At 62.8% G+C, this 25,533-nt stretch overlaps 2 protein-coding genes across 5 annotated transcripts in view; one reads left to right on the top strand and one right to left on the bottom strand.

Moving 5' to 3' along the window:
- Nucleotides 1–14,631, bottom strand: part of AK8 (adenylate kinase 8) — a 79,461-nt gene extending 64,830 nt beyond the window's left edge. Inside the window, exons 1-5 of one of the 2 annotated variants that reach the window (XM_054689223.1) lie at nucleotides 14,513–14,548; nucleotides 13,197–13,563; nucleotides 12,339–12,423; nucleotides 6,261–6,310; nucleotides 3,989–4,102 (exon numbers count right to left, since the gene is read on the bottom strand). In XM_054689223.1, the coding sequence (XP_054545198.1) occupies nucleotides 3,989–4,102; nucleotides 6,261–6,310; nucleotides 12,339–12,420 (246 nt within the window). In that variant the 5' untranslated portion in view covers nucleotides 12,421–12,423; nucleotides 13,197–13,563; nucleotides 14,513–14,548. Of the gene's footprint in view, nucleotides 1–3,988; nucleotides 4,103–6,260; nucleotides 6,311–12,338; nucleotides 12,424–13,196; nucleotides 13,564–14,512 lie in introns of both variants that reach the window. The other variant, XM_037492939.2, reaches the window with a different exon arrangement.
- Nucleotides 14,632–15,653: 1,022 nt separating this feature from the next.
- SPACA9 (sperm acrosome associated 9) lies at nucleotides 15,654–24,649 on the top strand. Of its 3 annotated transcripts, XM_037492969.2 has the most exons (7): nucleotides 15,654–15,745; nucleotides 16,803–16,991; nucleotides 19,462–19,639; nucleotides 21,708–21,910; nucleotides 22,518–22,665; nucleotides 23,418–23,596; nucleotides 24,414–24,649. In XM_037492969.2, exons 3-6 carry the CDS (start codon nucleotides 19,496–19,498, stop codon nucleotides 23,427–23,429), a joined length of 507 nt encoding a protein of 168 aa, XP_037348866.1. In that variant the 5' UTR covers nucleotides 15,654–15,745; nucleotides 16,803–16,991; nucleotides 19,462–19,495; the 3' UTR covers nucleotides 23,430–23,596; nucleotides 24,414–24,649. The 3 variants fall into 3 exon arrangements, with proteins under 3 accessions (XP_037348866.1, XP_037348864.1, XP_037348865.1); XM_037492967.2 differs by lacking the exons at nucleotides 23,418–23,596; nucleotides 24,414–24,649 and having other exon boundaries at nucleotides 22,518–23,411; XM_037492968.2 differs by lacking the exons at nucleotides 23,418–23,596; nucleotides 24,414–24,649 and having other exon boundaries at nucleotides 16,803–16,994; nucleotides 22,518–23,411.
- The last annotated feature ends 884 nt before the right edge of the window (nucleotides 24,650–25,533 follow it).

The following is a 25,533-nucleotide window of genomic DNA, read 5'->3' as shown; positions in this document are numbered from 1 at the left end:
CGCCCATTAACTTCTCCAAGTCCAGGCCCCTTCGCAAGAGGACATGGGCCTGCAGGCCCCGCCCTCAGGACACTGGTGTCCCCAGTCCCCTTTGGGTGTCACTGCTTGGGAGTGCGGCATTTTGACCTCCCCCTTCCCACTAAAGGGCCTCCAGGGTGGAGGCGCTGGACTTGCGCTCACTTAGAGAGCAGATCCGAGTCCAGTAGAAACAACTCTGCCAAGTTGCGGCTGCTTCCCTGGCGGAGCAGATGTGTGGGGCAGCGACTGCTGGTGCGCGCTGTGTGGCACCCCCAGGCCTGGGAGCTGCGCAGCCCGGGGAACGGAGGCAGCCGCGACTGACAGCTGGGGCACTCGGGCATCTCGGGGGACACTGATTTTCCATTTGGAATCAGGATGGAAAACTGAAGTCAGGGAGAACTCAGCCTGGGCCCTGCCTGGCCGACCAAGCCTTCAAAGCTTGGGTCACTTATTCATTCAACAAACACAGGCTGTTCTGCTCGAATGCAGTGGCACTGCCAGAGTAGTCACTGCAATGAGAAGAGGGAGTGGATCCCAGGGGCCGCGTTAGATTTCCGTGGGGGGCATTTTTAAATGCTGATGCCAGGAACCTGCTCCCTGGCTTCAGCCCAAAAGATGCTGGTGGGGCCCAGGGCCACCAACGTGCTGCAGGCCGCGCGCCTCTGGACCAGGCCGCTCCACAGTCAGACCCAGAGAAGGCTGCTTTTCTGTTCTCTGAAAAGCAGAACCAGCGCTGCTCCAGAGCGGCCAGGCCAGCTCCACCGCAGAGAAATGTCCTGCCCAGGGACCTGCCCCCTCCCCGTGGCCGCTGGGCAGCTGGAAGCCAAGACTCAGTGTTGCCCCCCATTTCCCACGCGGCCAGCTGGGGCCTGGGCTGGGGGAGGCTCGGGCAGTCTGGGCCTCTCAGAGCTGCTGACTCATGCCTGCCCGCCACGGCACCCCAGGGCCCCCCTCCCGGAGCCTTTTGCAGTGCTCGGTGAGACAGGTGGGGAGCAGGCTGGACCAGAGGAACAGGCTGGACCAGAGGAGGCAGGAGGGACAAGAGCACAACAGAAGAGAAAACCCCATTAACTCAGCAGAGAGGAGGGACGGGGCCCGGGGCGCGCCGGGGCCCAGACACGCTGCCTCCGCGGGGACAGCGGAACACTGACCGGAAGGGGAGCGGTGGCCGGGAAGTCTGCTTCCCGGTGATGTGCACGTGCGTGGTGAAAACTGAAAAGGCCCTATCCCCGGAGGGCGGAAGGCGGCGAAGACCCCCGAACGGGGCAGAGGCTGCGCCGGGGGAGCCGAGGACCTGGCTCCGGCTGGGCGCTGCCCCCACGCCTGCACCGGCCCGAGACACAAAGGCACAGGGCAGGGCTGCCTAGGGGAGGCGGACGCCCTGTCGCGGCTGTGGCGCCGGCGAGCTCCGAGTGGGCGGACTGGAGGTGGGTGACCCGGGTGACGGGCGAGGCGAACCCGCTGGGCTTTCTCTGGCTGGTCACTGAGTTAAAAGCGGGGTGGGGGATTTAGGGAAGACGAAGGTATCTATCAGGTCCTGGTCATCTGGGCCCGTTGTCACTGGGGGTCACTGTGGCCTCCCTGGAGGGCAACAGAGACGGCAGCCCCCCTCCCGGGGCTTCCTGGCAGGTCCCAAGGATCTCCCGGGCCGAGGCCACCGCTGCAGTCTCAGAGCATCTCCGGTCAGGGCCCGCTCCTCGTCTGTCCAGGCTCTCAGGGACACAGACCGAGAGTCACGGCTACCACACGCGGTCCAGGTTTGCTTGCAAATAACCGGCGCGGGCGGCCATGAAGCTGGCTTGCCAGGAGTCGAGGCTGCAGGAAGCCCTGGGAGGGGGCCTCGCGCTATTCTCGCGGCTTCTGAGGATCTCGGCCAGACTTCACAAGGACAGGAACCAACAGGCACGTTCCGTCCGTTCCCTGTGGCTGTGGACCCCCAGCAGCCTGGGGCCATCCCCACCCCACGTCGCAGTGGAGCCCCTCGGGGACGCCTGGCTCAGCACCCCTGTGGCTAGGGCTCCCCAAATCCCGCAGCCCCTCCCTCTCCCCGGCCTAGAGCTAGCGCCTGGGACTTGGCAGGGCTCAGAGAGCCCTGGGGAGAAAGTGAAGCCGCAGCCCCCAGGGACCGAGAAGGGCTTCCTGCTGGGGGCCTCCTCCCCGCTGGCCGGAAGTGCCCAGGGCACGAGAGGCCTCCGTCTGTGGGTCTCCACACACAGCTGGTGACCGGGAAGTTTGTGAAACCTTTAGGAGACGCTGAAGCACCCCAGCAACAGGAGAGAGTTCTGCACAGGAGGGGAGAGCCCAGGTCGACAGCAGAAAACCAGGAGTTTGGAGGAGCTCTTGGCATTGGCAAAAAGAGCAGGGAAGGTTGCATCAGCAGACCCGTACGGAGGGCCACGGCGGGCAGCCCGGGTCCAGGCCACCCTGGCCACTCAGCCTGCACTACCTTTTCCGCTCAGATCAGCCCCAGTAGCCTCCCCTCTCACCTTCCTGCCACTGAGCTGTCGAGCCAAGGCCCCCAACAAGACACCAAGACACCCGGATGCGGCCTGAAAGATGCTGGTAATTAGTGAAATGAAACCCAGGAGGAATTTCCTTAAATTCCCTCCTCGCTGTTGAGTTTTTCTAAATTTAATAAACGTGTTTTTATCCTAGAAACGCGCCGGCCTCCCCACCTTGGAGAGCTGGACTTCTGCAGAAAACGAGAAAAGCACTTCTTCCTAAAGCCACAGACTCTGACACCGGCCAGACTCGGCCAGACTCGGCAGGTGCTTGCCAGACAGCCTGGGGCCGGCAAGCCTCTGCATTAAGCAAGCTGAGAACTGGCTAACCACGTAGTCCTGGAATCCCGCTGCGAGAGCCAAACAGCCAAGGCACTATGGGGCCCCCAGGGACTCCAAAGACCTATGTCAAAGTTCCCATTGTATTTAAAGACAGAACATGACCAGGCCTCCAGTTCCCTCTAGTGAAGGGCGGGGAGATTTTAGAAACAACCTAATGCTCCCAGGGTGCCACCTGGGAGGGGGCCAGAGGACCTGGCCACCGCTCCCCTTCCGGTCAGTGTTCCGCTGTCCCCGCTGTCCCACTCTGGTGAGGGGGCCAGAGTGGGTGGGTGGAGGGGTGGCAGGGGTGCTGCAGGGAAATGCCCCCCAAGATGCAGAGGCAGTCCCCCTGCCTATAAACCCCGTCAGCTCAGGTGCCTCATCCGTGGGGTGCAGCCCGCCGCCTGCACCCAGCACGCTCAACTGACCCCAAGCACAAGGACCAGCCTGGCTCCATTGCACACGCGCCTCCCCCCTCTAACAGCCATCCTTCTGTTAGGGGGAAAAGGATGTCCCAAAGCAAATTCCATACAGGCTTTGTGGACTCCACCCCCACCCCAGGTCAAAGCCAAAGACACTGGGAACTCCACATCCCATCCCCACCCAAGGGAAGGTGGCTGGGACCTGAGGGTGGGGTTAAGCAGCCAGGTGGATACAAAAGGCAGACACGTGGGTTTTGGGGGGCTCTCCATTTTTGGCTCTCCGCCAGCTCGCAGCGTCCGGCCAGCTCTGAGAGTGACTTTGGGTTTCCAGGTCGTCGGATCGGGTAGGACGCATTAAAGACTTTATTTCCCTATTTTCTCCCTGAGTTGTATATTTTCCTTATTTCTTTTTCTCTTGTAAATAAACCTTTTATTAACCCTTTTGCGTGTGTCTGTAGTAGAGTATTCATAAGTCCCTTTAAAGCGCGCGGGTGAGGACCCACAGCCAGGAACCCGTTTAATATCAGGGTTGCTCTATAACACTTCCTGGCCGACACAGGCCACTTAAGGATCTCCTTCCTCCCATCATCCCCTGCGCGGGTCTCAGTTTCCCCGGCACCGTCTCACTTCATCCAAAAGGAAAGAGAGAACAAGCTGAGCCTGCCCTGGAGGGGCCCTTGGGAGCTCGGTCCCCTGGGGCCCACTCCCGCCCCGAGCCAGGCCTACCTTATTTTTCTGGTAATATGCCTGGGCAGCTGCAGGCAGAAAAGGGAATTCCTTGGCTACCAGGCTGTCCATGGTGATGAGATTGCTGCTCAGGTGTTTGCAAAGCCACATGGCCTGGAGAGAGGAAAGACGAAAGTTCCAGGCTTAATTACCCAAGTCTTACTGGCAGAGCTGCCCCAGGAACACAAGACTCTGGCTAGAGAAGGCCACCAAGTGAGACGAATCTGGAGGTGCCCTGGCCTCAGAACTCAGCCCGTGGGCATCCCTCCTCCACCCAGCCAGCGAGGCCCCCGGGGCCCATACCCCGAGCACAGCTGCCCTCACGGGCCTTGTCAAGCCTCGTCAAGCCCTGTGGGGTTGAGCCGCCCACTCCAGAGGGGCCCCTAGCCAGGAAAGCAGGAACAGGACCTCAGTGGGGCTACCTGACATATTCTGGCCACTGTTCATGCATCCTGCTGTCCACAGTCCACAAGGCAAGAGAATTTAAGGAATAATCATGCAATAAGATGTTCTCAATAGCCGAATTGTGCTGACACTCATCAGAATGACCCAGCAGGGCCTGAAGATCCCCCAAGAGGGGCAAACCCTAATTCTCTCTGTCCTCAGCCTGGGAAACATCAGCGATGATTCCAGCCAATCCCCCTTTAGTGCCCTCTGGAAATGGCCCCCTCTCTCACTGTGAAACCAGCGGCTGCCGGGCCCCAAGTTGTCGTGGGTTGGGGCTGGACAGTGAATGCAGCAAAGGCCTGTGGCCGAAACACCAGCTGACCTCACAGGGGGCGGGGGAGACAGAGTCCCTGGCCATGTTGGGACGCAGCGCAAGGTGTCAGCGCTGAGTCGCAAGTGCTTTCTGGTCCCACCCAGCAGCCTCCTCCCACGCTCAGAGCAGAGCCAGAGCCAGCAGGCAGCAAAGGCCTGGAGCGCCCCGTGGCTGCAGAGGCACCCCCACAGGAGCCCGGACGCCGAGCCCTGTAGCACAGTGCCGGGCCTTGTCTTTCCCCGTGAAGTCGGCCACCCTGGATCCTGGGGGGCCACCATTGGGCAGTTTCAACTGGTTTTCTGGGCCCTGCCCCAGGAGATTTGGTGGAAGGGCTGGAGAGGAGTCTCGACCTGCTTTCCCAAAGCACTCTGGTAATGCTGCCGACTGCCTGGCCTGGGGCCCTGGCTTCTAAGAGTGAAAGAGATTCAGGTGGGAACAAAGTAGAAAGACTCTGGATGGATGGATGGATGCATGCATGCATGCATGGACACATGGAAACATGGAAACATGGATGAACAGAACAGCAATACTAATGCCAAAAGCAGAGCAGATATAAGTGATTTTCTGCAGGAAGCAAGCACTTTGATTCCTTTGAAGACTACAGCAAGGTGCTGGGCCACCAGGGAAAGCCTCTGCCACCTCACCCCAGCCCGTGGCAGCTGCTCCCAGCATCGACGAGACCCCGCAGGAAGGGTTAGCCAGTGCTCGCCGATGCTCAAGGACCAGAATGATTAAAGGACAGAAAGAAAGAGTCCGTGGCAGGTGATTAAAATTCTAACAAGTGCCTGGCACTTTAAATAGGAGCTTCATGATCAAATTGCAACGAGAACGAAGTACCCAGGCCCCAGACAGCAGCAGCACTAAGGAGGAAGACCAGAAAAGGGTGACAGTGGTGGGTGGGGTGTTCCTGCCCCTTTAAAACTGTGTTTTCTTTAATAGAAAGAGAATCAAATGGAAAGCCAAAGTGAGAAATTCCTATAAAATCTGGTCGGGCACGTATCTCTCCTGTAGCTTCTGGACCTTCCTGGTAGGTGGAGACATTTCAGGGTTAAACTTTCAGGCGTGAATCAGAAAACACAGAAGACTCAGCGCCCAAAGTCTTTGAAATGTGTATCCTGTTTGCCCAGCATGCCTACTTCTAGCAACTTCTAAGGCTATAGCCAACGTATACAAGGATGGTGTAAGGACGTCCTCACCAAGCCTGGGGAGTCACTCCCAAAGTGCTAAAATAAAGCTTGCCCCCGGAAGCTTGGGGATTATATTTGGGGTTGTGGTGGGGTGGTTGTATTTTTTGGGAGTGGGGTGGGTTGTTTTTTTTTTTTTGTATTTTCTAGGTATTTTAGGTGTTTTCTATGACCACATCCTGCCTCTAGTAATAAGAAAATAAGTTAGGAAGCAGAAGGGAGAGGAGAACAGCTCGGTGGCGCTGGGGCCCCGCGGCGGCCCAGCTCATCGGGCTCTGCAGGGTAAATGAGATATTACAGTATTACCCGCGTAATATGATGCACTTACTATAGTTGTTTTCCCGGAGGCGGGTGGACCTAATATTACAATCCTCGGCACTGCGGAATAAAAAGATTTGAATGTCACCGCTCGATATGACAAATCCACCCCCCAGGTCTGCTGTACTCGGGGCGTATTTATTTGCTCCCTCCCCCGATTTCATTTTCTGTAAGTGACACGGTCGTTTGTAACCCCGCCTCGGAGATGCGCTCTCCGCGGAGCACGGTCTCCGTGTTTAGAGGTAAGCGATCACTGATATGGTTTATTTTTCTGTCTCCGAGGGGACATGGACACAGTAACTTGTTTGCCAAACTAATAAATATCAAAAACAATTGGGGTTTCAAACACCATAAAGCATTTTAAACAGGGACTTTGTCTCGGGGACGCGCTTTCAAATAAAGCTGTATTTTATGTAAATCGACCTTCGAAGCTCTTTTTTTTAATTTATGCCTTTTTATTTAGCAAATTGTATTCCCCATCATTTTACAGAGGGAAATAATGGAGAAAAGCCTGGAGTGTATGGGCCAGATTTATAAAACCCACGATGAAAAGTCTTTGTTTTCAAATATGGACATTTCTATGCAAATGGAAAACACCAGCTGCTGGCTCTGGTGTTATGCTCATGGCTCTGGAATGTTCTTGGGCCAGCAGAATTCTAAAGCACTACCTGCCGACTGAGAGGGGGTTGGAAAGAAAAGACCAGCACCTTACATAGAGTCTCCTGCTTGTCAGAAGGAAGGAAATGTCTGGACAGACAAATCTCTGGATGCCAGCTGGGTTCCATCACCCCCTTCCTGAGGGTGGGGAGCCGGGACCCTGACTACAGGGGATGACAGGTGAGCACTTTGAGCCGCTGGGCCTGCACTGTCTGCATCAGGGCCCACTCCTGCAGTCCAGGGAGGGGTGCACAGGGATGGAGCCCTGGTCTGAGGGTGGCTTGCAACCTCATGGTCAGCAAAGTTCAAGCTAACTTATCGATTCACCCCACCAACACTCACTGAGCCCCTCATCTGCAGGGGCTAGATGCCGCCAAGGGGAGCGAGAAAGACCAGGGCACCGGGGACGGGCTGGCGAGGAGCTGGCATAGACGGGACTGGGGGGCACCAGGGCGGCTCACAGCACGAACCTGAAGGCTCAGATGCCCGCGGCCGCTTTCTGCGGCTGCTTGGAATTTTAGGGTCTGGATGAACTGCTTTGGAAGGACGTTGTCTTGGTGTTTCCACACCGTCACAAATCTGGCCCATGCCCCACCCCCCCTTCATCCCAGCCACCCCGTGCGAAGTGCAGGTAACTGGCTTTCCCATGGGTGGTGCCATGAGTGGGAAGGTGCTGCCCGGGGTGCCCCAAGAGCCCCCCTCCAGCCTGGCCTCCAGCCGAATCAGCCCAGGGTGCTGCCAGCCTCCAGCGTGGCTCCCGAGACCTTCGGCCCAAGGTCTCCTGCCCCTTTAAGTCTTCTTGGGCCCAGAGGGGCCATCCAGACCCCCTTCCCGCTCATTCCACCAGAGGCAGCCCTTCCAGGCTCCACCTGGCGCTCTCCTTGCCTCAACCCCCTCAGCGTCCACCCTTCAGCCCCGCTAGCCTCCTCCTGGGAGATTTTGGCTGAGGCTACTGAGCTTTCCTTGCTGCTCAGCGGGGTGCTGCTGTCCCCACAGAGGACGCGCTCCCTGGGGCGGCCAAGCCTACCCTCCTTGACCGCAGCCGGAGCACTAGCAGCCACGCACACAGCAGCACCCCAGCGGCCTCCTCCTCTTCTGCCCCCACCCGTGGCCGCCTTTGCCCCCCACAAAGGCACCTTTCTCCCTGCTGGCATTCTCAAACGTGAGCCGCAGGGCCCAAGCAGCAGGGCCGAGCAGAGTAGGGGGTTGCTCAAAGGACAGCAGGGTAGCCCAAGTCCTGCACAGGTAGGAGGCAGGCCCGGGGCACCTCATCAGGAACGATGGCCCCATGAAGGTCCCCAAGAGGTGTGGGAGCTGAGCCACGCCGGCACCAGACACTGGCTGCTCACGTCTGTGGACCCCAGAGCCGCCACCAGGGCCAGGCTGCGCAGGGCCACCATGGAAGTGCCCCCAGGCTGCCAACAGAGTCTGGGCCTCCCTGGGCCTGTGAGCTCAGGACCACCCAGGAGAAGGGCACTTTCGGTGGCTAGGGTGGGGGCCAGGGCAGGCATTCTGCTCCCCGTCCCTGCCTGGGATGACTGGGCCAGGCCTGCCAGTGCCCCCACCTGGACAGGAGAAGCCGCTGCAGGCAGGAAACTGCTGGGGGAGGGAGGGCGGCGGAAGTCTGGGAATGAGGCTTTGGGGATACGTGGTCAGGTGAAATAATGAGGGGGACTGGAGTTGGGGTGCCACAAAGGTGGGGGAGGGCAGCATTACAGAAGCGGAGAGGGGGGCCTAGAGTGGGGGCTTTCAGACCACGGGGAGCGCACCTGCTTGCCAGAGGCAGAGTAAGGGCGCAGCTGGGTGGGGTGGGAGGCGCGGGTCTGGCTCCTGTCGCCGGCCGGCTGTCCCCCCACCAGGCTCAACCACAGGCCTCTGCTGAAACTGCTGGGAACCCCGGGCCAGACCCAGACCCACGGGGCTCAGGGCCCGCAGCCCAAGAAGGGAGAAGCAGGCCCAGCGCCCTGGGCCGGAGCCCACTCCCCAGGCCCACCGTTCGTGTGGGAGGCCGCAGGGGACGCCCTCCCTGGGCTCCGTACGCGACACCCCAGCTGCACGCATCGAGGAAAAGACTTTAAAAGGGGAACATGCGCGGCCTTTCTCCCCACCTAATTTCTCCCCACACTTATGTGATTAATTTCAGTTTCTTCAAATCTAACACCTTGAAACTCCAGCCCTGCTCATGAGTAATTATTTATAAACAGTGTCATAAAAGGCTGCTTGACTGCCAAGAGTAATCAACTTCTTCCAACCACTTCAAAGGAAATCAAAAAACCTTTCCATCCGCAGATCCTTTTGAGGTTTAACTAGGAGCATGATTTAAAATTCACAAGAAAACCCCCAGGTATTGGAGCTCTAATACACAGCTTTCTTGGACAAACGTTTGATAAAAAACGAAACATACAATTATATACACCGTCGCCTGCTTTAATATTGCCCAGGGCTACTGTAAATGCTCACTTTGTACTAAATCTGCTTTCCTCGCGGTGAAGGGGCTGCCAGCCCATGTGCCAGGGCCTCCCCTCGCCCCTCGCCCACCAGGACGAGTCCAGCGCCTTCTCCCCCTCTGCTCCCTCCCCGGGCACACTGGCTGCCCAGCCCCCGTGTCAGTGAGCCGCTGCCCATGCAGCACCCGTGGCGGTGAGCAGAGGGCCGCGTGGGCTGACCGGGAAGCCTGGCCTCTGATGCACTAGCCCAGGGTGGTGGAATGTTTGCAGGATGCCGGGCGGAGGCCCAGAACCACCAGCCAGGGGCCTCCCCACCCCGCCAGGGCTTGCAGGGACAGTGGAGGTCCATTCTTCTCATTCACGCAGTTGGGATGGGCGCTGCAGGGCAGAGGTGGCCCAGCTTCCAACAGGGCTGCCGGGAACAAATCAGCCCCCCAAACGGAAGTAATGCGATCCCACGACACTACTTCCTGGGACAGTAGCTGGACCCCAAGCTTGGCCTCCAGCTCACCACAGTGGGCTCCAGGACAGACCAGGCCTGCCTGAGCCGGAGCTAAGACAGCTGGTTTCTGCTGTCCTAGCAGGGGAGGCCCTGGCACGTAGGCTGGCAGCCCCTTCACCGCGAGGAAAGCAGATTTAGTAGCATGTGCCATGTGTGACGTGTACAATGTGCCGGGGACGCATGAGCCAGGCGGTCTGCAGTGTGTGAGGTGTGTGATGCGCACGAAGCCTGTGACTCGTGCACGGTGAGCGATGTGGGGTGCGTGTGACTGTGTAATGTGAGCCGCCGCGGGCAGCGTGAAGCTGCGGGGGAAGGGGAGGGGGCGGCAGGAGGCAGCGGCCGCTGCGCTGCGCCCGGACAGGAAGCTGCCGTTTGCACGGCGACCACAGCTGGGCTGTCTGCCTGACAATGAGGTCTGCTCGCCGAGGACCGAGCTGCAAACACGGAAAACCGGGATCAGCCTCAAATCTCAGGCTCTGGACTCCCAGGCGGGGGGGGTGGGGGTCCAGCCCCGGGCTGCGCTCCGCCTCTGAGGGCACACGGGGCACAGACGCCTCTCAGGAGAGTCTTTCAACCATCGCACCCCAACTTCTCAGGGCTCAAGTGAGTCGGTTACTAGCAAGTACAATTCCTAATTTGGAAAAATCCGAGTACAGTTTTCGTAAGTGGCAACTCGACCTGCACCACCCACTTGAGCCCTCAAAGCATCAGGGCCGGCACCCCGAAGCCTGGCCAGTGGCAGAGGCGCTTCCTGCGGCCACCACCCACAGGCCGGGGCCTCAGCGCCCCGCCCCATCTCGGTGAGTCCCCAAAGCCCACTGTGCTAGGAGGAAACTGAGGCCCAGAGGGCAAGGATCTCTCACCATTTCTTTCTAGAATTTGGGGGATCCATGAACTGTAGGGTCCTGAAGGCAGAAAGGGCGCAGCCGCAGAACCTCAAGTTCACTTTTGCTCTGCTCTCACTTTCCTTTCAGTTTTATGTCAGCTTTTGCTTCGCTTTTCCCTTCTCTTTGCTCGTTCTTTGCTTTCACTGTCCCCTACTTTCACTTCGCTCCCCTGCCCTGCTCGATCCGGAGCGGCGGGAAGAGCAGTGGGATCTGGACAAGGGGCTGCAGCGGCGGTGGGCACGGGCAGTGCTGCCCCCTCGGGAAGGGCAGGGGGCATCAGCCCCGCCCTGTCCAGGCACGGGGTGGCCCCTGAGGCCTGCGAGGTGGGCGACCGCGGGGCGGCCGGGACAGAGGGAGGCGCAACACCCACCTGCGCGGCAGGTGCGCCTCCGCCTGCTCGTGACAGGCGACCGGGCGCAGCGGCCGCTCCGGGGTCTCTGGGGCAGAGATGCGTGGAGGCGGGGAGACATCGGCCGCGGAGGGGGACCCCGCGTCTCTGAAGCGCGCACGGCGCTGCCAGCATCAGCCAGTAACGCGGAGACAGGCAGAGACACAGTCCCCAGAGCAGGAGAGAAGGGCACGCACAAGAGGCAAAGTGCCAGCCCGAGAAGGGGGCTCCCACCCTGGGCACACCTCTCTCCACGAGGGTTTGGGGGCTCACTCACCCCGCCTTGCTGCCCAGCCAGAGGCTGAGAAAGGGGCTCTGAGGGGGCTCTTGAACTACCTGCCTGGGTCTACAAAATGGCACCGGGACCAGGAGGCCCCTCCCGCCGGCTCTGCAGCCACACCTGACGCGGCGGTGGCCGGGCAGGGCGTCCTGGCCAGGCGGCTGCACCTGCAGGGACTCTCTTCCACATCAGGGTTTTGGGTCGGCTCCTTAGCGTCCTTTCTCGTCTTGGGCGTCCTGAGCGCCACGGTCGGGCATCTGGGGCTCTGTCCTCAGCTGCGCCAGGTGCTCCCTTCACTGATGTGCTGGCAGCTCCTTCAAAGCGGCTGGTGGTCCAACAAGAGCCGCGTGCAAGTTCAAGGACGCCAGTTTCCCTGACGGCTCTCACGGGATGGAGACGGTCCTCGCCTTGGCGAATCCGCCCGGGGAAGGGAACCCCTCTTCCTTGGTCCCTGCTCCCCACACTCTGGCCTGGGGTCCAGCCGACCTGTGCCTCGGTGGAGGTTTGGGCAGCACCAGACTCATTAGTGGGCAATGATACAGGACGGTCAGGAGCACCCACGTGCCACTGCCCAGGCAGGCCAGACGCTGAACTTTGCACCTGCCACATGGAGTGATCACAGAGCTTCCACCCGGCAGGCGGCATCAGCTGGGCACACGGAAGCATTAATAATTGATTCCATGGGCCAGTCTCAGGTTCTCATTTTAATAACTTGCCAAGAGAATTTTGATTTGTTCTGCTCCAGAAGAAATTAAGGTGTTTTTAATTAACTACCACCCTGAGTTGTCCAGACCCGTCCCCACGGTGCTCTGACCTCCCTTCAGACTCGGGAGGATACAGCGGTTCCCAGCTCTTCCCGGCAAGAGAAGGGAGGGCGGAGGTCAGGGGAGGGGGCGGAGGCCGACCCCAGAGCTCCCCAGTGCTCACCATTATCGTTGTTTTGTTGCAAGTGGCTGATGAGGAACGGGATGGGGTCCGGGGGCTTGTGGATCAGGAGTTGCTCCAGCATCGCCTGCAGGCGAGAGGCAGACAGCAGGGTTACCACCTGCACAGACAACCAGGCCCCAGGCTAGGTGGCTCCACAGCCCCCTCGACATGGATCCTGCCTATGGGGCCCGATCCCTCCCCTGCGCCCCACCACACAGGCCTTCAGTTTGGGACCCTGCCCCTGCCCTAGCGGGCTCCACTGGGGCTCCCGAGAGCAGAGGCAGGGTGGGCAGGGGCACATGGCAGTTGCTGGAGAGGCTCCTGGAGGGAGGCCGAGCTGGAGGGGCCCAGGCTCTGAGCTGGCTGCCCGGGTCCCTCCCCCTCGGCCTACTCATGTGCCCTGCTCCCTCACCCCCAGAGCTTTAGTAAATGCTGTTCCCTCCGCTTGATACTTTTCCTCAGCCTGCAGAGGTCAGTGGAAACTGCCTTCCTGGTCATGCTCACCAGGTACACCTGTCACGTGCTGCTGCAGCCCCCTGCATCCCCGCTGTTGCCTGCCCTACCCCAGTGCCTGGCACATCACCGTAGGTGCCAATGCAGATGTCTGCAAAGGGACAAGCCATCACCTTTGTCCCTCCAGAGTATCTAAATAGTCTTGGCTATTCGGGCCTTTTCATGCCCAAAGCAAGCAGATGCCATGGCTCCAGAACAAATGGCAGTGGACAGTCGGGTGGCTGTTAGGGCCGGCTGGTGGGGTAAGGGGCATCCTTCCATTCTCAGGCCAGCGGGGAGGGGCTTCAGCTGGGGGGGGGGTAGGGTGAGTATAGGGCAGTAGAAAGAGGGCTGACACGCGCTCACCAGCAATTCCTTCCCTCCCCTGGGCCAGCTGCCCACTGCACCCGAGAGGAAGAAATCCCGGGTTCCATTTCACTGGCAGGATGGTAAGAGTTCAGATGGCTCAGACCAATATTTTTTAATTTCACTTTTAAATAGTTGTATGTCCTGTGATCTCAGCGGTGGTGCTCAGGAGGAGGTAAAAGTAGTCCTTTTTTATTATGTTAAAATGGAAGCGGGCACTGGGTCTGTGACTCTCCCTGTGTCGTCGGCTTCACGGAGCCAGAAACTCGAGTGCAGGGGAAACGGATGAAGCCAAGGCTGGCGCCCAGGTAAGAGCGGCACCAGGGTCAGTCGCCGGGTCGTGACGTGCACTGCTCAGGTGTCCTCCCTGGGGGAAGCCGGGCAGAGGGCAAACCAGAACTCTACTATCTGTATAAGTTCCTGTGGGGCTAAAATTGTTTTAAAATGAAAATGCTCTATTTTAGAACAGTGGCCGTGGTACATCCACAGAGGGACACACATACAGAAGACAAAAGGCCGGACCTCCTGGAGTAGAGGCTTTCTCGGGTGCCCCTTCCACAGCCCAGAGCAGCCCACAGCGCCTGGGGGGGCCGGGAGGCCCAGGGCCCAGCAGCTGCCCAGCTTCTGATCAGCCAGACATCTTCTTTACTTAGGATTCCGGCATCAGGAGCCCCTCCCTCCCTGCCAGGTCACACTCCCAAGGGAAGCCTGTCTGCTGAGAGTGGACACGCAGGGTTCTCCAGAAGCGTGAGCTCTGCTCTTGCGTGGACAGGTCAGAGGCCCAAATGACCACAGGTGTCGCCATGGCACCTGCTGGGGCTGGGGCGCGCCCTGCTCTGCTTTCCTTCCCTCTAGTCCCCAGAAGCCGAGTAGCTCAGAGCTCGCAGCCCGCCAGGAAGCCTGGACCTCCAGGCGGTGGAGAAGGGACCCTGGAGCACACGCAGGGGCTGGGCTCTGCCTCAGTCACACGGGGAGCGGCGCCCTTCGGGGCAGGGGCCAGCCTGGAGTCCACCCGAGGGGCGCGGCGCCGGGGAAGGGCTGCGGGGCTGCGGCCCCCTGAGAAGCGGCGCTGCAGACGGCACGGCCGGCGCGGGGTGCCCCCCGGGGGCCGCCGCCCGCCCGCACGGATGGGGCCCTGCGCCCCGGAAGGGGCCGGGTCCCGGCCAGGGGGCCCGCGCCCCCTCCTCCCGCGGGGCCTGCGGGCGGGCAGGGCCGGGGCGGGGCGTCTCCGGAGGCGGCCGTCGGGGCGCGGGGGGCCTCGCGGGCACGACGCGCCCCAGTGGCGGGGGCCGTCGGGGCGGGCGGCGGCCGGTCACCTGCATCATCTCGAAGACGTGGTTCTCCTCCCCGTACTGGGGCATCTCCGGGGGGATGCGGTGCGGGGCGGTGGTCGCGTCCATGTCGCGGAGCCGCGAGGCCGCTCCCCGCGCCCCGCGGTCGCTAGGGGCGCCGTCATCAGCGCGCGCCGCTCCCTGGCAACCGCCGTCGCTAGGGGCGCCTCACGTCATCAGCGCGCGCCGCTCCCCGCCGCCCGCGGGTCCCCGAGGCTGGCGCCCCCGGCCGGGGTCTCCCCGCCCGCGCCCAGCCGCCGGCCCGGCCTCGTCCTCGGCTCCGGGGCCCCCGCCCCCGGCGTCCCTGCCGGCGGGGCCCCTCGGGACCCGGGAGGAGCGCCCCCATAGGCACGTCGGCCCCGGGGGGGGCCTGGTTCCGCCAGCGCGCCCAGGCCCGGGCACGAGGAACTTCGTGGGTCAAGCCCAGCCCCGGCCTCCGGCCTCAGTTTCCCCGTGCTCGACCCTAGGGCGTCGGGGCGGGCGCTCGGGCGGGAGGGGCGTCGGGGCGGGCGGGAGGGGCGTCGGGGGCGGGAGGGGCGTCGGGGGCGGGAGGGGCGGGAGGGGCGCCGGGGGTGGGCGCTCGGGAGGGACCGGAGGGAGGGGCGTCGGGGCGGGCGGGAGGGGAGGGAGGGGCGCCGGGGGCGGGCGCTCGGGAGGGAGGGGCGTCGGGGGCGGGCGCTGGGGAGGGAGGGGCGTCGGGGGCGGGCGCTGAGGAGGGAGGGGCGTCGGGGGCGGGCGCTGGGGAGGGAGAGCCGTCGGGGCGGGCGCCCGGGGAGGGAGGGCCGTCGGGGCGGGCGCTCGGGGAGGGAGGGCCGTCGGGGGCGGGCGCTGGGGGGAGAGGGGCGTCGGGGTGGGCGGGCGGGGCGGGAGGGGCGTCGGGGTGGGTACTCGGGGAGGGAGGGGCGTCGGGGCGGGTGGGGAGGGCGGGGCAGGCGGGGCGTCGGGGCGGGCCCTCGGGGAGGGAGGGGCGTCGGGGCGGGCACTGGGGAGAGAGGGGCGTCGGGGCGGGCGCTCAGGGCTCAGCCGCCCGCGGCCGGGCCGGGCCGGGCGGGGCCGCCACGTGACCGATTGCTATGGCACCGACGGTAACAATCAGGCCGCGGCCCCGCCCCGGCCCCAGCCCCGGCCCCGGGAAGGGCCTGCAGACCCCGCGGACCCACCGAGCCACTCGGACTTCAGGACGCTCCGGGAGGCGAAGGCCGCTCTAGAACGAGCAAGGTCAAAGCGGGTGCGAGGCCGGACCGTGGGGGGCTCGGAGAACGAAGGGGCCCTCCCTCCGCTGCCGCCCCGGGCCGGGGAGGTGGGATGGGGGCCACCCAGCCTCTGACTCATCGCCGAACTGGGGGCGCCAGCTCGTGCGCCGCCGTTCTTAGTGGGGGCTGCCGTGTTTGGGCCCTGGATGAAAGCGCGGGGTTGGGGTGCTTTGTGGAGAAGGAGCGGTAAAGAGTTCTGGGCCTGGCTGCACCACTTACTGGCCTGAGAAGTTGGGAAACTTGCCCTGCCTGTGCCTCCCGTCCCTCCCCGGTGACACCCCGCCTTCCACGGGGTGCAGGCAGGTGGTGAGCCGCCCAAGCAGGGGCCGCTGTTAGCAGTGTTGGCATTTCCCCTGCCACAGCCCCGAGGAAAGGCTTCTCCAGCCCCGTTACAGAGGGGGCTGTGGGCGAGCATCCCAGTGCCGGGGGGCTTGGCTGAGGGGGGAGGAGGCGCTTCCCCTTTCGGGGCCAATTGCCTGACTAGTTGATCATGGCGCATTAGCATCACGAGGCCCCCTGAAAAGCCCTAAACCAAACTCCCTCACCTTACAGGTGGATAAACCGAGGCCCAGGCAGGGGGACTCGCTGGGACCAGGTCTCTGCTAAATCAAAGGCAGAGCCAGGCCTCTAGCAGGTGCCCTGAGGCCAGCGAGGGCCTGTCCCCCGCCCACAGCCAGGGAAATGGCCTCTGACAGTAAAACCCGGGGCGCTGCCTCTCCGCCTCAGATCTGCCTCCTCAAAGCACGCCCGCCTTGGTAGGCTTGTCAAGCCCAACTGCAAAGCCAGCTGGGAAGAGACGGAAGCTGCCTCCCCGGAACAAAGAGCACAACCACCGAGTCTGCACGGAGGCTTCCACTCGCTTCCTGGACATTTCTGAAACGACTTGCCTTTCTCCTCATTTATTTTCAGCCCTAGGCGCTTTTCATACCTCGATTTCATCTTCTTTCGCAGCCTGGAAAAATACAAATCAATTAAAGCCTAAAACCTATCGGGTAATCAGTTTTCCCCTCCTCCTCCCGCAGACCGAGCCGCCCGCGCCCCGTGCCTTTCATCCCGACTAATTCGGCGGCAGCGACGCTCGTTCCGGGACGCTGGCTTCGGAGAGCTCGTTACAGCCGCGCTCGCAACATCCCTGACACGCGTGTCACAAGCTGCTAGGATCAAGAACCGAGTCAGTTTTGCTCTCGGGGCTCTTGGGGCCACCAGCCAAGGTAGTGCTGTATCCCTGGAGAGCCTGGCAGCCCCGGGCAGCCCGGTGGGGGCGGGGAGCGGGCACCCGGGGCAGCCCCGCCCGCTCGTCCTCATTACTCCGAGAGGGGAGCAGGGAAGTCCCGCGGCAGTGGAAGCCAGGCCCCGGGGCCCAGCCAGCCGGACCCTGGTGGGGGGGCTCGGGCAGGGCATCCACCGTGCCCACGTGCTCCCCCCCTTACCGCATGCACACTGGTCGGTCGTAGGGCTTTGACCGCTCCCGCAGGCCCGGCACGGACCCCCTGAGCTCCGGCCACTGCGCCACACACTGCTGTGTCCCCTGCAGTGCTGCCCCGGGCTGGACGCTGAAGCTGGCGTCTCCCCGTGGGCGGTCGGGGCACGGAGGCTTGGGGTGACCGGCTGACCCCGGACCAGCAAAAGGTGGAGGGCCTGAGATTTGAACCCTGGACGGTGGGACTCCGGAGCTTGGTTCTCACCCACTGGCCCCCAACCCTGCGTGTTTCAGGGGAAGGCGGGCTCGAGGCCCCCAGCACCCGCTCTGTGCAGGCTCAGAACTTCCTAGGTCTTCACGCCCCAGCCAGCCTGGCCCCTGCTGGGTGAAGCAGGTCAGGCAGTTCCTCAGCACAAAACACGGGGCGCCCGGAGCCCCATAATCAAGATAGCGTCATTTAATGCAACATTTTAAAAATTGGAATTAATGCAAAAATCCACTTAGAATAAAATATCAAAGCTTTAAATGAAGACAGGGCCGCGGTGACTGCTTCGGCCTCAGGCTCCAGCCTACGCCAGCGCCGCCTCGTCCTGTCTGTATTTAAAATTCTGACGGCTTGTTCTCGTGGGCGGCTTGCTGGTAACTGATTTTCAAAAACAGTGCGCTAGATGTCCTTCTCGACCTCGGCCACCCAGTGTCCTGGCGTCCCCTTCAATCTCGCCCTGAGGGGAGCGCCTCCCTGGCTAGCCCACTGCACCCCAAGTTCACTGTGTCTCTGCCTCCTTTTAAGGGGGCAGGCCGCATGCCGAGGTGGTGGCAGGTGTTCAACGAGCAGTGCACCCCCTTCCCGTGAGTCCCCTTCAGGCGAGCGTGGAGCTGCTCTGTCGGAGACACTGGCGTGGGGCTCCCGGGGTCACCGTGGACGCCGCTGGGGACGCAGGCTCGATTGACTTACAGTAGCTGGCACAGGTTTATGAGGTCCCTTGTCAGGGCCCCTCCTGGTGTGACTCCTTTATGGCCGCCCAGCTGCAGCTGAGCCCCCAGCCCCCAGCCCCGGCTTCCCACCCACCCCGCCATGGGGCACCTTCTGGTCTGTCACCCCTCTGGCCTCCTCTAGCTGTGGAGCCGCCTCTGGGCCCCAGCCCAGCCCTGGGCTCAGGACATGCGGGACACTCGGCTCCATCCTGTTCTCGGGGACTGCCAGGGAGCCTGGCACGCCCCTCCCCACCCCCATTCTTGCCAAGTGTTCTGGCTCCTTCCACCTGCAGCATCTTGCTGGGGCCGGGTCCAAGGCGGGGCTGAATGGGGTGCCGCATGGCACCACCTGGGCTCTTAGAGGCCCCTGGTCGGGAAGGTAGGACCTGGGTGTGTCTGGCACACATTTGTGACTCTCTGGACCCTATCCCCCGCCCCCGCTCCCATTGGACCTTAAGGGGGACAGCACACAGAGGCCCTTCCAGCTCCGGGGTTCCATAAATCTGTGACCTAGAATGTGCTCAGCAGAACCGCGAGGTGACGGGACGGGCCCGCAGCCTTTTGCTCACAGAGGCGGTTTGGGGGTGTGTGGCTGCTGGGAGCCTGGAGCTCTCTGCAGTGTGAACGTCCTCGCAGTTAACACAGGTGGCCGGGAGGAGGCGCTGGCAGCCAGTGCTGGGGGTGGGGGGGCGGGGAGCGGGCCAGCCCCAGGTCCGGACTGCTGCCGCGCACCGCCTGAGCAGGGAGCCGAGCAGGGATGGCAGCTTCTCAGAGACGAGGGACGGCTGACCCTCCCTGCCTGCCCGAGCGCCCCTCAGCTTCCCCGCCAGCTGCAGTGTCACGTTTTACAGCAATTTGGTCCAAACGGACAAAATCACAAGTTTTGTCTGCTGGGCATCAGCCTGCTGCTGCTGGCCACACAAGGAGGCCTTGAAGGCCGAGAGTGCGTGTGCGGTGTGTGCGTGTGTTTCCACAGTTTGAAGAAACTGAGGACCAGGGAAGTCCTTGTCCACGGTTGGGCAAAGGAAACCGCTTTTGTGGCAAAGGGCATGTCCCTGACGTGGATGGACTCGGGGTGGGCTCAGTTCTGCTGTGGACAAGGGTGGATCGTGTGTAAACGGGCGTCCCCCTGGGGCTCCTTTGCGCCCCTGAAAAATGGGGCTGGAAGCAGTGCGCGTCCCTGGGGCCGCGGGGAACGGCTCCGCCTCGAGGGGCTGCGGCACCCTCTCCGATTCCGGAGCCCGGTCCGCGGGTCCAGCCCCAGGACTTCATGCGTCCCCCCGCAGAGTCCTCTCCACGGTCACCACGACGGCGGCGACGATGAACGAGGTCAAAGAAAGCCTGCGGAACGTGGAGCAGAGGTACAAGCTCTTCCAGCAGCAGCAGTTCACCTTCATCGGTGCCCTGGAGCACTGCCGCGAGGACGCCCACGACAAGATCCGGCCCATCTCCAGCATCGGACAGGTGGCTCCTGGCGGGCGGGGGTCGGGTGGTCCCCCAGACCGGAGGGGTCGGGCGCACCGTTCCCCGCTGGGAAGATGAGGAGACTGAGGCCCAGGGAGGGGCAGCAGGCTTGTGCCAGGCCAGACTCAGACCCCGCCTTCTGTTTCTCAGCACGCGTGTGCAGGTACTGTGGCTAAAAAGGCGGGCTGGACGCTCGGCCAGCCGGGAGCGATGGGCCCTAAAACCTGCTGCAGCCGGGATCGGGGCCACGGTCACCCCTCTGGCCTCAGTCTCCTTATCTGAGAGAGACACGCACCGCCCAGGGCTGGTGCACGGGCCGAATGAAATTGTGTGTCTGGGTCGTCTGCAGCCCCAGGCTCAGGACAGGGCCTTGATGGACACGCACGGCGCAGGGTGTCCAGCTGCGCCGGGGTTGAGATTCAACACGCCAAGCATGTGGCTTGTCACGTCTGCAGACACATCCTCGCCTCCACCCACCTGGCGGGTCAGCTGCCGTCTGCATCGAGCTGGGCGGCCTGGAGACCCAGCCCTCCGGGAACACACAGCCAGGCCGGGCCTCTCGGCAGAAGCGGTGTCCACCCGGCAGTCAGCTCGCGGAGGCCGACCCCCACAGGCTGCTGCGGCGGGGGGGCCGGGCCCAGGACTGCCCGGAAACACACAAAGCCCCGAAAACAGCAGCCTGGCAGGTGGCACCCTGTTACAAACTTGCACAAAAGTTTCTCCCAGTTTCTGGAAACACTTTGAGCCCACAGGCACCCCTACCCTTCCCCAGCTTCCCCAGGGGGCACCCTGCCGGGCTTGCTGTGCCTACAACACGCCCTCCCTCCCCCTGAGCTCGGGAAAGGAAGTTGGCGATCCGCTCTGGCCCGCCTCCCAAAGCTCAGGCTTGCAGGGGAACCAACAGGTGTCCAGGCGTGGAAGGAGCCCCGGGAACCCTCCAGTGCTCAGCACCATTCCCCCTGCCCGAGCACCGAGGAGCACCCTCTTGCGTAGGGCACGCGGCCACGAGGTCTGACTATCCATGGGCAGACTCGCCCGCACGCCCACCCAACGGCAGGGTGGCAGAGGTCGGGGCACACCCACCTGTCGTAGGTACCCGGGGCTGCAGGTGCTCCTTTGCCCCCACGGCCCCCAGCACGCCCCCGGGTGTCAAAGCCTGTCTCCCGCACCAAACTGCACTCGGCTCCTTGGGAAGACGTCCCCTGGCAACCAGGGGCAGCTGGGCAGCGGGAGAGCCCGGCGTGGACTCGGCTGGCTGGGCGGGGGAGGCAGGGCCGGCCCCTCGGGTGCAGGGGGAGAGTGCCGGGCTGCGGAACCGGTGGCTAATCTTGCCTGGTCCGGAGCCAGGCCCTCCCCGGCACAAGGTCACGCCCTCCTTGCCCGACCTCAGAGCCAGCGTGATTGGGTGGTCACCGGCCACGCTGGGGGACGAGCCCAACCCAGAAGGGCCCCACTTCCCACTCCCCCGAGGAGAGGAGTTGAAAGCGGATCGGCGGACCCACTGTCGCGAGCACCTGTTATGACTGACCGTGCCCGGCTCCTGCCTCTAAAACGCACCCCCATTCAAGTTTTTGTTTGGTTTTGGGGCCTCGGAGCTCTTCTTTCTAGAGCTGGTTTTGGCCTATGACGTGAGGTAGAGGCGGGCGTTTCCCAGCTCCGAGGCCATCCTGCCCCTCCCGTCCACGCTGCGACCCGGGGCGGTGGGGGCGCGCTCAATACCTCCGCGGGCGCCTCCATCTGCGAGGCCCAGCTGGGTGGCTCTCAAAGCAGGCCCTCTAGGGGGGCTGACGCGTGGACCTGGAGACCAGCTCTCTCTTGCCTGAGGCCCGGGAGCACGGGGACTCTGAGGGTACAGGCAGGGAGCCGGGGCGGAGCCCAGCTGGGCCCCCCCCGAGGCGCCTGTGCTCCCCTGTGAGAGGAGGACTTGCACAGGTACCAGGAGCACAGGGCTCAGGGGCAGAAGATGGAGAGCAGGACTGGGGAGCCCCCGGCCCAGGACCTGGGCCGCTCCGGGAGGCTGGCAATCTTTGGTGGCCCAGCGGGCCCAGCTCACGCCCCGGCCCTACAGGTGCAGGACTACATGGACCACCACTGCCACAGCTCCACCAGCCGGCGCATCCTGCGCATGTTCCTGGACATCTGCGCGGAGCTGAGCAGGCTCTGCCAGCACTTCGAGGCCCTGCACACTGGCACCCCCGTCACCAACAACATCCTCGAGAAGTGCAAGACCCTCGTCAGCCAGAGCAACGATTTAAGCAACCTTCGAGCCAAGTGAGTGCACTCTGGGGCCATTCTGCAGGCCTCCACGGGGCGGGGGGGCGGGGGCACGGGCAGGACAGCAGGGTGTCCCCAGGAAGGAGCAGCCTTCTGCCCAGAAGGCAGGTGAGTCTGGGCTGGGGAGCCGAAGGGCCGCTGCCAGGCTTTCCCAGGGCAGCCGGCCCGCTGGCACCCTGGAGTCGCTCCGAGCGCACCAACTTTTTAAATCTCTCTCCTCGTCCTCTGCCCATTTCTTCCTTGTACCTGAGGCTTCGCAGGCAGAACGCAAGCCCCGGGCAAGGGAGGGGGCCACAGGCCCGGGAGCCTGTCCCTGTGGGGGCACCACGGTGATGCCTGACTTCCAGGCCCGGGCACCCACAGCACCAAGCGCCAGATTCTCGAGGAAGGTGGTCAGCTAGCAGGGTCAGACGCGGCCAAGGGGCTGAGCAGATTTGGGGCGGACATACAGGCGAGGGACCCGTGGAGCCCGGCCCCGGCCGAGCCAGAGCCGCAACGGAGAGCCTGGCCTGGAGCCGGCTCAGCCCCCAACCCCCCCGGGGCTGTCCTGCTCGCCGTGGCTGGTGGCCCTGGCAGGGCTCACCGGCGCCGCCTCACCCCGCAGATACCCTCACGACGTGGTCAACCACCTCAGCTGTGACGAGGCCAAGAACCACTACGGGGGCGTGGTCAGCCTCATCCCGCTGGTCCTCGACTTGATGAAGGAATGGATCGCCCACTCGGAGAAGCTGCCCCGCAAGGTGCTGCAGCATGTGAGTGTGCCCCAGGCGTGCCAGGAGGCCACTGGGGCCGCCGCTGGTCCTCACCAGAGCTCAGGTGCCCAGCCTTGGCTCACAAAGCCAAAGAGTAGGCACCTCACCAAAGACGGCCGCTCGCCCAGGGGGAAGGACCAAGCACGTTCCAAACCTCCCTGGAGACCAGCTGGTGGGAAACTCTGACCCAGCCGAGACCTGCTCCTGCGTGGGGTGCTTTGTCGCTAGCTTGCTTTCCGCTGGTTGATTCCCTTTCGGGGGCACCCACAGTCCCGGCCACCGACTAAGCCCAGGCAGTGACGAGAACCTCCCATCCTTGCTTAGCCACTCACCTTTCCTCTGAGCGGCGGGCTCTGTGCCCCTGAAGAGGACCCCCAGTGTGTTGGTAGAGGGTGTCCAGGCAGGCCGGGTCCCATGACTCCTCCGTGCACCCACTCCCACACCCAGGCCCAGCTGCCATCAGCTGGGCTTCCAGGTGGAGGCACCGGGACCGGCTCTCTGCAGACAGGGCTGCTCCCGCCTCCCCGGGGCACGCGGGGGCTGCCCATGGTCTTCCTCAGTGCGGTTAGGTGTCCGAGCCCCTCCCCCTGCTGTCCACGGAGCGGGGATGCGGAGGAGCCGGCAGCCTCTGATGACGTACAAGGACAATGGCCTGGTTTCCAGAGCAGCCACAGCCCAGATGTCGGCTGACGTGCCACGGGCCTCGGAGCTGGCCGGGGGTCCTGTCTGACTGTTGCTTTTTCCCTTCACAGGGGGAGACTTAGCTTCTGTATTCTTGCTTCCTCGGGGGCGACGGTCAAGAATAAAAAGTGTTCTGCCACTTCCCTGCCTGGCTTGGTTTCCTGGGATCCACCCCTTAAAGAAAACCACGTGCCCGAGGCATCAGGGGGCCCCCGGAACACCACTGCCACGGCCGCCCCGCGGACAGGAGGTGCTCAGCCGAAAGTTTGCCCCCAAGCACTGCCTGCTAGAGACCCCGGGCCAGCCTGCACCCCCTGAACAGTGAGGCACGGGCTCAGACGAGAACATCTGAATTTCCCAGACAGAATTAAGGATGGCCACTGCCGAGTCTTTGCCTCCAAGGAGCTGCCTCTGCCATTAACATGGGCAGCACGCGAGTCTCCAGGGCAGCCGCGGAGGCCGCATGGCTAACAGCGCGCCCGCCCTCGCCGGGCCGTCCCAAGCGAGCCACGGTGGACCTAGGTCACTTAAAGGCAGTTTCCCACAAACACTTGCCCAACTGGACGGCAGGGTGGGCAGCGGCACTTGCCCTCCACACACAAGCCCCAGCGGCAGGGCCCGGGCCCACGCCAGCGCCCCCACCAGGGCCCGGGGGACACCGCAGGTGGGGGCACACTCAAAGCGGCAGGATGGCAGTGGCCACTTCCTGGCCTCCCTCCCACACCGCCAAGCCTTCTGGGGGAAGGCGGAACCCGGCAGATGAAGCAGGTGGGGTGGCTGCTGGCCAGATACCACCAGCACAAGGGGCTTAGGGACCAAAGCCAGACCCCACCGGCCAGCACCAGCCAGAGGTTTCCGCGTCTTGGTCCTGGCTCTGCCTGGAGGCCCCTCAGAGGCCGGAGTCACTTCATGTCAATAACACAGCAGAGTAGTGCAAAACAATAAATTTTTATTTGTTCACAGTTAAACACAAGCAACTCCCTTGACATTTTAGAACATTCTAAGAAGGACAGCAAACCTTTTGACTCCAATTTCCATTCACTAAGATTGTACCATTTCTCTTGCAGTTGGCGTCTCTGGCATCTCGTGGATTGTTTGACATGCTTTTAAGATCGCGGTGGGAAGCTTTAGACCTTTTGACAAGACGACTTTCTTAACTTTAATGAAAAGCAGTCCTTTTTAAAAAAAAATCTGGTTTTCACTGATGGGACCCCTTTAACTGCAAGTTAGCCACACAGGGTTGATCATGATTGAGTTATAAAACTAGATTATATCTTAGCAAAATCTGTTCCTCCGTAATATATTTATTATGGTCCATAGAAGGCGTCGGAAAAGTGACCACTGATTCTTCCTAGTGCAAACGCCTGGCTGCGCCCGGACGCGCCCAAGCAGCTGCTGTGCAGAGGAGCCGGCCCCTCCCGGCCAAACACTGCGCGGAGGGGGCGGGGACGGGCGGTCTGGGGGTCTCAAACTCTCAGGGGTCTCCTCTAAAAAGGGTCTACCCCCTTGGTTCAACTAGCTAGTACCCCAGAGGACGGCGAGCCTGTGGCATCGGGAGGAGGGGACAGAGCTCCTCCACCTTCATCAACGCATCTCAAGGCCGAAGGCAACTGGGGGCACAGGTGCCGGCGGCCCAGCGGGGTCCGGGGCAGCAGCTGCTCTCAGGGCACACAGACGCGGGGCAGCACAGGAAGCATGGCCACACGCCGCCCGGACACAGCAGAGTCAAGAGTGGGCACACGAGCCGCACCACACGGGCACAACGGTCACAGCAGAGCCCAGCGCCAGCCCCGACCAAACTTGTCCTCTCGCCTACAGAGCAAGCTTCATGTGCAATCCTGGGGGGCACAGAACTCCTATGTAAACGTGCACGGACACCCCAGGGGTGCGGCTCCAGGACTGCCAGCGCCGGTCGACACGCGCCGAGGAGGGACGTGGCAGCAGGGCGAGGAACACCGACTGGGCCTCGCCGCAGACGCGTCTCTCCTGGGAGGCCGCCGCTCCCAGGACCCCCCGAGAGCGCGCTGATGGCGCTGAGCGCGCCCACCCGGGTCGGGGGCACGCCCCTGTCCTGCGTCCCGGCCGAGCCTGCTCGCTGCCCGGCCCTGCCCGCCGCCGCTCACCCTTCCCGCCGCCTTCGTGCCTCCGGCGGGAAAACCACCACGGCCGCATCCTTGTTCGCTCTCG

Source organism: Talpa occidentalis, unplaced genomic scaffold, assembly GCF_014898055.3.
Source record: "Talpa occidentalis isolate TD23 unplaced genomic scaffold, MPIMG_talOcc4v2.1 talOcc4.7, whole genome shotgun sequence".
In the NCBI taxonomy this organism is placed as follows: domain Eukaryota; kingdom Metazoa; phylum Chordata; class Mammalia; order Eulipotyphla; family Talpidae; genus Talpa; species Talpa occidentalis.
Note: the sequence above shows the minus strand (reverse complement) of the source record. Positions and strands in the feature narration are given on the sequence as shown.